Source organism: Schistosoma mansoni, chromosome 4, assembly GCF_000237925.1.
Source record: "Schistosoma mansoni strain Puerto Rico chromosome 4, complete genome".
Classification (NCBI taxonomy): domain Eukaryota; kingdom Metazoa; phylum Platyhelminthes; class Trematoda; order Strigeidida; family Schistosomatidae; genus Schistosoma; species Schistosoma mansoni.
In genome coordinates, this window is record NC_031498.1 from 5,813,454 (window position 1) to 5,824,563 (window position 11,110).

At 33.4% G+C, this 11,110-nt stretch overlaps 1 protein-coding gene across 1 annotated transcript in view; it reads right to left on the minus strand.

The window, feature by feature from the left end:
* Smp_149290 (hypothetical protein) overlaps window positions 1-8,973 on the minus strand; it is a gene marked incomplete at both ends in the record, with an annotated part of 13,156 nt that extends 4,183 nt beyond the window's left edge. Inside the window, 2 exons of the mRNA XM_018796637.1 lie at window positions 954-1,121; window positions 8,859-8,973. Of these exons, the coding sequence (XP_018651759.1) occupies window positions 954-1,121; window positions 8,859-8,973 (283 nt within the window). The remainder of the gene's footprint in view (window positions 1-953; window positions 1,122-8,858) is intronic.
* Window positions 8,974-11,110: the final 2,137 nt, after the last annotated feature.

Sequence of the window (11,110 nt, forward strand, 5' to 3'; positions counted from 1 at the left end):
GGTGGTCTAGCTTCAACTGATTCACACTTTTAAATTGATTACTAGATTGTCATTATGGTTATATCTTAGTCTGATGGTAAGTTATCGTAAAAACAATCTATCTGTCAAATTTTAAATAAACGTCTATAAGAACACGATAAATCCTCTACATTATGTTGTACCAAATAACGTAATTTCACTATACTTTATAAATACACTTTACAGAATAAGTATGGAGTTACTAAGAATGGTATACCGTTGAAAATTTTAGTATGCAATATCAACAAGAATCTATTAAAATCATACTTAAAACACAATCTTCGTAACGAAAAAAAGATGAAATGAGAATTGTAGTGTATACTCAAACAATGTCATCAGAAAAACCAAGTTCTTAATTGTAATGACTTTAAAAAAATATTGAAAATATCAGGTACTATATAAGAACTTTCGTCTATATTAGAGCGAATAGTTTCACAGTATCTGGGCGCCGAGTTGATGTAAGACACTAAATAGGAAGAATATATTTGTAAAATCTCAGCGAATGAGTTTGAAGTAAATCCAACGTTTCGCCTGGCGATCTGGTCTAAGCTTTTTTCAAGGAAATATCATTCACTGAGATTTTACAAATACATTTAGCAATTACTATCCTTACGTATATTTTCAAATGTAACGGATTCATTTTGAATTTCTCATTTTCAACAATGAATTCGTACCACAGAATAGAATGACATGTCAGTTTAAAACCGATATATATATATATATATCAGTATACGTTTCAAGTATACGTTTCAAAAAATGAATGAATAATTCATTGGTTTTGTATGTAAAAACTTCCTTAATTCTCTTGTTTCACTTAAATACCAAGTCATAAGCTTGTAGAACTAATTGAATATGACAAAAACTACTAAACAACTGCTATTTACAATGTTGATATTTTTTTCAAATTTTCAGTCGAATTAAAAAGAACAACTTACTTGCTAGTTGAGAAAGATATTCTTTATTATTTTGTTGAGTGAAAATCCCAACTGTCATAGGAAAATTTGACAGTCTACAAGTGAACATATCTGCTAAAACACGAATTGTGTTTGCAGCATGATTTTCTACATTTGGTGAGCTACATTCTATGGGAATGTTATAAGCACCTGTTATGGAAACAAAAAAACAACAAATTTAAGTGCATGTAAGATAATAGTTTTCTAGCAAAATTTAATATGCAAAAATGGATAGTAACTAGCAGTGGAATTAAGGACTCGCATTTCGTCCAATTTGGGACTCTTCAGCTGGATGTATCTGCACCCCATAGTTGATGTTCACTCCGGGAAGATACAAGCAAACAATACCAAGCGGATTTAAAATTTAATATGCTTTAAACCATTCACTAGCTCTCACTAATTTGTTATTATGCAGATAATAACGAACTTATCATGTAAATTTACACAAATATTGTCAAATGAACTGAATGATTGGCTATACCCTTAAATAAGTAATGCTTTCTAGTAAATGAAGGTCACACAATAGCCAATAAATACATCTATTTCGCCTTCCATGAATGTGAAAAGAAACTAATAAGTTTGTCTTAAACAAGTTTGAAAATGAGAGTACGTTAATTAATTAATGCGAACCACAGTCAACAAGCCATGAACGATTGCACGAATATGATTTATGTCGTCAACCGGTAATGTCTTTAGTCTGTTTTAAAACCAGTGTCACTGAAGGTCGTTGACTTGAATGAAAAAGTCACTTGACAACAATCAATCTCAGAGATTTTCGTGCACTAAACCATATTGTAGAGCTTATTATGTTGTTTGGCGTAACACTGATCATCAGTGCCATTGAATCTACTTCATTAATGTATTCGTGGTAGGATCAGATTCGTCAAGATCGCAAACATTCCTTGTTAACGAGCGCATTCAATAAACTATTAATAAACTAAACTGCTAATCATTTAGTAATCAATTAATATATGGCACGCATAAATAACCTATGTAAAATCCATGGTAGTGGTATCACTATTTTGAAGAACATTGGATATAAAGTGAATCAAAACAATTAGGACAGAATTTAAATTTGGGCTTGATTGGAGAAATCTACCTTATACTTCATACGTTAAGATAAATGATGATGATATATTTTCTAAAATTCCGGAAGCACAATATTTAGTCAAGTGTTTCCGTGTTAAACATTCCCAATAGTATTAGTTTGCTCATAGTAACAATACCGAATTATTCAGTCAGTGTTTATTAATATTCTACTGGTAAATAATGGAAATCAAATGGATATGATTTATTTTTTATTTATTTGAACATACAAAGGGGCATCGAATACATAGGCACTACACAAGTCACTTGATTTGTGTGTGAACTGTGATACCGCCTTCGACCTAAAGGTGTGATCCACAACGCAGTGAAACAACGTCAGGAGATGCATTCCTAGCTGGTGACCAATAATTCGTTCACACGCTATTTACTTCCTTAGGTTGCTGGAGCCCATGTTCACCATTTCCTAAACAACACCCTAGCCGCGAGAAGGCAGTTAGTAGGAATTCCCTGATAGTGGCTGTATACGCGTGGGCATGCGAGGGCATTTCGAGGAGAGCGGACTGTCCTCACCCTCCGTCGTAGCAAGACATTTGTCGGCTAATGTGATATTAAACACCATGTGGTAATTTCACAACAGTTGCTACTATATCCTTTATGAATATCACATGGAATATATTCGGTGTTGATAGATAGATACAGCATGCTAGCATCAATTCCATTCTTTTAAATTATAATATAAAGCTCTGATCATTTTACAAAGAAAACATCAATCTATTGTCACCACATATATTTTTAAATACTGTAAATCTTAAATCAATACATTTTTCTAAAGTAATGTCCACATTTATATATTTTACAATTTAACATCATAATTTTTATGTTCGTATGCAAATAAATTTTAACTCCTGAGCCGGATGTACTGCTGTACTTGTGTTCCGTTTTTTACCTTAGTAACAAGCAACAAACACAGTAAATAAATTTACAGGACTTATCGATTACTTTGATAATCAGATGAGTGACCGTTATTTTAGCGATTCTACCTTCTGTTCGAAACAATTTTTTTTGTTAAATTCACTTATTTTGTTTACCTTTTTTGGTTTTATTTAATTTCCTTGAAGTTTATAATCTTTAAGTAGATTGTTGTTGAAGATTTATCTACTTAACTCTTTCGATTTCTATCTCTCAGTTATTTAATTAGTTCTGTCGACTATTTTACAGTAGAATTAAGGTGAGAGAGAATCAATAACAAAGTTGCTGGTTTCTTTTCATACAGAACAAATTTTTCCGTTATTGAAAATCTATACATACGAATATACATATACAAGTAATATATTGTCTCCATTAAAATAGATAGACAAATAAGAGGCAGAGTTTCTACATTTGTTAACACAACTGAAAGGTATTTCCTATGCTATGAGTGTCATTCAATAGAGTTTTCAGTTCAAAATGAGCAATGATAATATAAAAAGGGATATCTTACATCAATCTTTCTTTGTGTTAGAAATTCTAGAAAGACTATTATGTTTTCGTCAAAATACATGATGCTATTAGCGAGTACAGACGTCGTACTTTAGCCCTTTATTTGTATTATCAAAAATTTAAAGATTTGTAAGCCAGAGACGGTTTTGTACTCATATACAGAAAATAGTATGACGAATCATAACTCTACAGTTTGATCCTTTAAAATTTAGAAACTTCAATTACAATTTTAAAACGTGATGTGGAACTATTGGCAACAATAATCATTTTGTTATCTCAAAACGATATAATTCATTAGGTACACTAAACGCATAACTTACTCATGTCTGTGTATGGTTTAAGTCCAACATCATTATTAGTAATAACTGAAGAATGCATTAATCCTGGTTCTTTAACATTTTCCACATAGTTTAATGAGTTTCTCGTAAAATTGTTTGTTTGGAATTTTGTCATACGATCTTGTATCATAATTCTTTATCATGCATTATGATTGTTTTCATTATATTTGATATTTCATTCATGTATCTTATTTTTTGTCTGGGTATTTTTAATTGAATCGGAAATGTAAGCTCAAAATTTTCATTGCTTAATGAGAGTCCACTCCGTTTCATTTTAGTATCGACTTTTATTGAGATGGGTTTTTTTTAATCCTGATGAATAAAAGTGACTGAAATGTTTACTTGTATTTTTTTATGGTTACGTAATTGATTTTCATTGTCAGTAATGTTTCAATCTGAGTAGATCAGAATAAATAAAATAGAAGAAATCGTTATTTAACAAAAGTATTTAATTATAAATAATAAAATCGCTTAACTGAAGCTGATAAAAAGTTTATGATCAATTACTAAACACACACTATATTTGATTTTGTAACGGAACACTATCACTGTTTGTTACCTTGGAACTTGATCTGTAAAAAAAGATAAATTGTGAATACAACGATAGAAATGATGTGTAAATATGAAATAGATGGTGGGACGCATGATTTCAAAGAGTTTTTAGTTGCACTTCCTTGGGATTTCACATTATTTTGTGTGCTGAATCCCTGTTGAAATAAAAAAACTATTTTTCTCAATGCCTAGTGTAAACTGTATTAAAAGTAAAATGTTTATGTATGCAGTGATTGATTAACGATATTTTTCGTCAAAATCGTAATTTAGAAGGAATTAAGAAATGAAATTTAAAATCACTCAATGTGTTACACATAAACTAATTGAATAAAATCTCTGAATGGGCTACTAGATTGATATTTTTTATATATTGTTTAATTTTACACCATAAGCCCTCAAGGCAACCTTATTACATAAATGAATAAGAGAGTTTCTTTAACTTGATATTTGTGATGTAAACATTTTTCAAAATTCAAATGCAAAGTTCATGAATGTTTACTAGTTAATTTTTGATAGAAGCTGAGAAAACATTTTGTACTATAAACTATTTGCATTAGAGCTCATCATTGTTAAATATTCAACAACCAATCCTTTGTAAGAATTTAGCTGGAGTCAATCAGGTTAAAATTAAAACAAAACTATCACCATTTATTATTAGTAAAGTTGGATTCTCATTGATGTTTAAGACTGCAATTGATCAGTCTCTTATCGATTTGCAACTTCAGGCAATATCTAAGCAATACGCACAGTATACACATACACATAAGAACCTGAGAAAAAAGTATCCAAATACTGTTGTTTCTTGAAAAATTCAATTTTCATTTTGATCTTTTTCTTAAAGTATGTTTTTATCACTTCAGGCTATATTCTAATTACCGTTTGTTTGTTTACTCCTTGTACTTTCATTCTTAATACTCTTTGAGCCTATATTACATGCATTTTTCATTCTAATTTAACTGAATAACAAAACTGAATATTTCAGAGAATCCGCAATGTTATTTATATAACAACAAATTGATTCGTTTGGATCAACAAATTAATTTTCCAAAAATAACCGAGCTACTTTGTTTTTGATTGTATTCTTACATTTAAAACAGAATTTAAATATTTATTTTCAAAATACTCATAATGGATAAAGTGAAAAATAGATGAGTATGTTCTTTGGTGAACATCATAAAGTGAAAAATCTATGTACTCTATCTTCTGTTTATTAATTTTACTTGCATAAGCATGCATATACATACGTACACATAGATTTCCTATATCATTTAAGCCATAAATCTATGAACCTTCAGAACAAGTTATTTACAGAAAAAAACTTTAAAAAAGAAAAGAAAATCAGTGCATTCTCGCTATTGTTTAAAATATTATAATGGAGTAATTAGTAGCGTTTAAAATATATCCTATCTTATTAACAGAATAGTAGTTTAATTTCAGTAGTCTCGAATGTTTAATATTTCTGTTATATTGCTTGTCAAAAGCAGTTAAAGTAAAAGGATGATGTAATGAAAAATGACTTTCTACTGTTCACTGATCGTATGAATGAGGTAACGTGGTGGATAATAAGCTCAATAATTTTATCTATGTTATCGTGAAAAATGTTAGTCGTAGATCGGTTGTACACTTGGTTATACACTTCTGGTTGTTATGTTCCTATTAATATAATTAAAGTTAAAGCCAAAAATTACATTCATGAACGGTGCAGTTATCTACGTTTTGCTTCGTTTTATCTATATTCTTACTTACTTACGCCTGTTACTCCCAATGGAGCAAAAGCCGCCGACCAGCATTCTCCAACCCACTCTGTCCTGGGTCTTCTTTTCTAGTTCTTTCAAGTTCTTGTTCATTCTTCTCATGTCTGTCTCTATTTCTCGGCGTAATGTGTTCTTTGGTCTTCCTCTTCTCCTTTGATCTTCAGGATTCCATGTGAGGGCTTGTCTTGTGACACAATTAGGTGATTTCCTCAAGGTGTGCCCAATCCACTTCCAGAGCTTCTTCTTGATTTATTCCTCCGCTGGAATCTGGTTTGTTGCCTCCCACAGAAACTTGTTACTGATAGTGTCTGACCAACGGATCCGAAGTACCTTGCGTAGACAACTGTTAATAAACACTTGTATCTTCTTGATGATGGCTTTCGTAGTTCTCCACGTCTCCACCCCATACAGTAGAACTGTCTTGACATTTGTATTGAAAATTCTAACCTTGGTATTGGTTGACAATTGTTTTGAGCTCCAGATGTTTTTCAGTTGTAGGTATGCTGCTCTTGCTTTGCCGATCCTCGCCCTCACATCTGCATCTGATCCACCGTGTTCATCAATGATGCTGCCCAGATATGTAAAGGTTTCCACATCTTCAAAAGCTTCTCCGTCAAGTGTAATTTCATTGGTGCATATTGTATTGTATCGGAGAGTCTTGCTTTTCTCTTTGTTTATATTGAGACCTACTGCTGCTGAGGCTGCTGCCACACTGGTCGTTTTCTCCTGCATTTGTGATAGAAGAGCCAGATCATCTGCGAAGTCTAAATCGTCAAGCTGCATCCTGCCTGTCCACTGTATCCCGTGCTTTCTTCCAGATATTGACGTCTTCATGATCCAGTCGATCATTGGAAGAAAGAGAAAAGGGTGAGAGTAAGCAACCTTGTCTAACACCGTTCTTTACTTCAAACGATTCGGTGAGTTATCCTCCGTAGACGATTTGGCAGTTTAGTCCATCATAGGAGTTCCGTATGATATTGACTATCTTCTCAGGCACGCCGTAGTGTCGAAGAAGCCTCCATAGTGTCGTCCTGTCCACGCTATCAAATGCCTTCTCGTAGTCGATGAAGTTGATGTAGAGTGATGAGTTCCATTCAATTGATTGTTTCACAATGATCCGTAGAGTTGGGATTTGGTCTGTACACGATCTATCCTTACAAAATCCAGCTTGTTAATCTCGAAGTTGGGCGTCCACGGAGCCCTTCATTCTGTTTAACAATACCCTGTTGAAGAATTTTCCTGGTATTGAGAGAAGAGTGATGCCCTTGTAGTTGTCGCACTTTCTGAGATCGCCTTTCTTTGGTATCTTGATCAGAAGTCCTTCTTTCCAGTCTATTGGTACTTGTTCTTCGTCCCAAATCTTACTGAAGAGGATATGGAGTATCTTGGCAGTTGCTGCTACATTTGCTTTCAGTGCCTCTGCCGGGATGTTGTCTGGTCCCGTTGCTTTGCCACTCTTGACTTGTCTAATGGCCATGCTGATCTCTTCAATTGTTGGTGGGCCAACATCGATTGGGAGGTCCGTGGGTGCTGCTTCGATGTTGGGTGGGTTCAGTGGAGCTGGTTGATTCAAGAGTTCTTTGAAGTGTTCTACCCACCTGTTTCGTTGTTCTTCAATGTCGGTGATTACTTTGCCTTCCTTGCTTTTCACTGGTCTTTCTGGCTTACGGTAATTTCCAGCAAGTTTCTTTGTTGTATCATACAGTTGTCTCATGTTTCCCTCCCTTGCAGCCTTTTCCGCTGTCATCGCTAAATCTTCCACATGTTTACGTTTGTCGGTTCTGATGCTCCTCTTCACTTGCTTGTTTGCCTCTGTGTATTCGGCTTGTGCCTTGGCTTTTTCCGCTCTGGTTCGGCTGATATTGATTGCTGCCTTCTTGTTCCTCCTTTCCTCAATTTTATCCAGTGAACCGACAGTGATCCATTCCTTGTGGTGGTGCTTATTTTGGCCGAGAACCTCCTGATGTGTTGAGACGATCGCCCCTTGATACCTCTCCAGTTGTTCTCCACGGTAGTTCCTTCTCCATTGGGTAGATCATGAAAGGCCTGGAACCTGTTGCTGAGGGCTATGTTGAATTTGTTGAGTTTGTTTGCATCTCGAAGAAAGGCCGTACTAAACTTTTTGATGTTGTCCGCGCCGTTGTCCAGTGCTTCTTGAGTTTTAGTTTCATCTTGGCGACCAGCAAGTGATGATCGGATGCTATATCAGCTCCTCTTCTGGTTCTCACATCCTCCATCATCCTCCTGAACTTTTTGTTGATGCAGATATGGTCGGTTTGATTCTGTGTAGTGTGATCCGGTGAAATCCAAGTGGCTTTGTGTATGTTTTTGTATGGGAATATGGTGCCACCTATGATCATTTTACTGAAGGCACATAGGTTTGCAAATCACTCACCATTTTCGTTCCTTTCTCCCAGTCCATGTTGTCCCATGACGTCTTCGTATCCAGTGTTGTCCTTTCCAACCTTGGCATTGAAATCTCCCACCAGAATGGTCAGGTCCTTGGTTGGGCACTTCTCGAAGATCGACTGCAGCCTATCGTAGAATTGGTCTTTAGCGTCTTCATCGTAGTCGTTGGTCGGCGCATAGCATTGGATGACGTCCATTGTAATGCCCTCTCTCTTTGTTTTGAAGGAGGCTTTATCTATATTCATCTACTTTCAAAAATGCTTGGAACTTTAAGGTACCTCACTGGTTTCATATTATAACACAGTAACCTATGGTACAAACACTATGTGTAAACGTTAACAAATAATCACTATGTTCCATCATGTTCCATATGACATTCTGTGCATAGTTAGTGTCTTCTCTTAAGACTTTAGATACTCCCATATTCCGTTTTAAAGCAATTTTTGAGATTAATGTGGTCAATGTACTAATATACAAGTGATAAATGTAATCTATTAAAATTACATTTACAGAATCTAGATATGTAGTCGGAGTATTTATTAGATATTCGACTAATATATTATCAACTAGTAGCAGCGTAAAAGATCAAGAGTCAGATAATTTTATCACTCAAAAAATAAGGTGTTCTTTAATCACGTACAGTTTTCTGAAAAAAACTTAGCTCAAATGTTGTCTAACTATCTCTCCTCAACACTAGTTACTACAAATGGGTTCTGAGTTTGAAAATTATCTATAAATATCTCTAATTACGTTAATGCTGTTTATCAATATTCAATTTGTGTTGCTATATTCTTTCAAAACAGTTTAATTGAACTATGATAAGAAGCACATATCAATATGGAACATCTTCTGATTCATTATCTAACACTTAATGTTTGGAAGGAATTCCGATGTATGAGCTCTCTGAACATAGATGTCACTAACTTTTATTTTGGTTAGAGTACATTAACCTAAACCAAGTCTGGATATGAGATAATTTCTTTACGCGGATCGAAATCTATGTTTAAAGACAAGAAAAAATCATTGTGGTACATGATACTTGAAGCCGATCAGCTATATCTGGACAGACTGTTGAGACAATAGAACCTATTAAAGAAATAGTCTAGATTAGTAATAAGACTTGGAAAAGTTTGAACATTTTTAAGATGACTTTTTGGACGTATCGATGTTACCTAATAGACATCGATTCTTTTGAGTGTTTTGTCATGAAAAATACGATATATACTGATATTTTTGCCTATTGTAATCTTGTCGATGCATCAAAAATGTCTTAGAAATTATTGTCCTCTGTTTTCTGGGTTTTTTCATGGTTGTCATTGTTGAAGTATTGTAGCTTGTGAGCTGTTGCTTTGTCTAATTACATTAGATTCAGTTTTACAGCTAGAGTATCTCATGTTTTACATATTTCGAATTCAATTTATCTCAGTCAACTAATTTAATTTATCTTGTTTTACATTTACATTGTGTCTTCTTATTTTTTTCATTAGTTTGTATAAATTAGTACAACTGATTTTTTTACATTTCAATATGAAATATTGTAAGATCTTTATCATAAATGCTATTTATGCTTTATTACCCGTAAAAACTGAAGCTACTGTGATGTGTGCTGCTAATGTCGACAGATATAAGTAGTATATATCATCAATCGAAAGTGGAATACCTGACAGCAGAGGGTTAAGAAGAAAAAAAAGAGAACGAAAACAAAGAATGATTACCGGGGAAATGAAGGAACAGTCAAGTTTGAGACAATTGTTTGACATTTTGCAGATAAAGTGCTTACTGTATGGTTCTCAGATTTTACTAAGATGTTTTGTAAATTTGTATTCTCGTTCCCTGAACTACTACTCATCAGGCCAAATGATAATCGAATTTTAAAGTAAAGAATAATATCTTTGAAGTGAACATGTATGTACACAAGCAGAATTGTATAATAAACAAGCAACTTCAGTGTTGTTTACTTTTCACTAGAAAAACAAACAATTGATCTGTAAGATAAATTAGTACAGGTTCTTGGTTTGGTAATATTACAAAAGACTATATTGATTAAATTATGACTACATGAAAACATAATAAGTATCTAGAAAAAATGAGGATCAACTCTTCAATTCAAATGTTAGATTGCTAACTAAATTGTTAACTAGTATGAAAAAGCAAACATTTGTGATTCAAACATGGTGTTTAAAAAAATAATGTAAACTTTGATTTATCAACCTAACCACCCTAATTATTATTATTATTACTAAGGTGTTCCGGAAATCATTTCTAATGAAATAAATATCTTAGTCACCTAAATATGCATAACAGGAAAGAGGATTCTCTAGGTTACTTAACCATTCCGTTGTAGGTCTGTACACCATGATATATTTAAAATATGATTTTTACACAATTAAGGTGTTTTTTTTAACTATTTGCCTTAAAAAAATATGTTCTTTTGTGGAAAACCAGGTAATCAAAATACAGCGGTTTAGTCGAGTATCTATACTCATAAGATTTTCACTATTCTTCCTTCGTTCATTTGCGGTTCTAACTACAGGTTTGAAAACTGGTGACATAAATACAT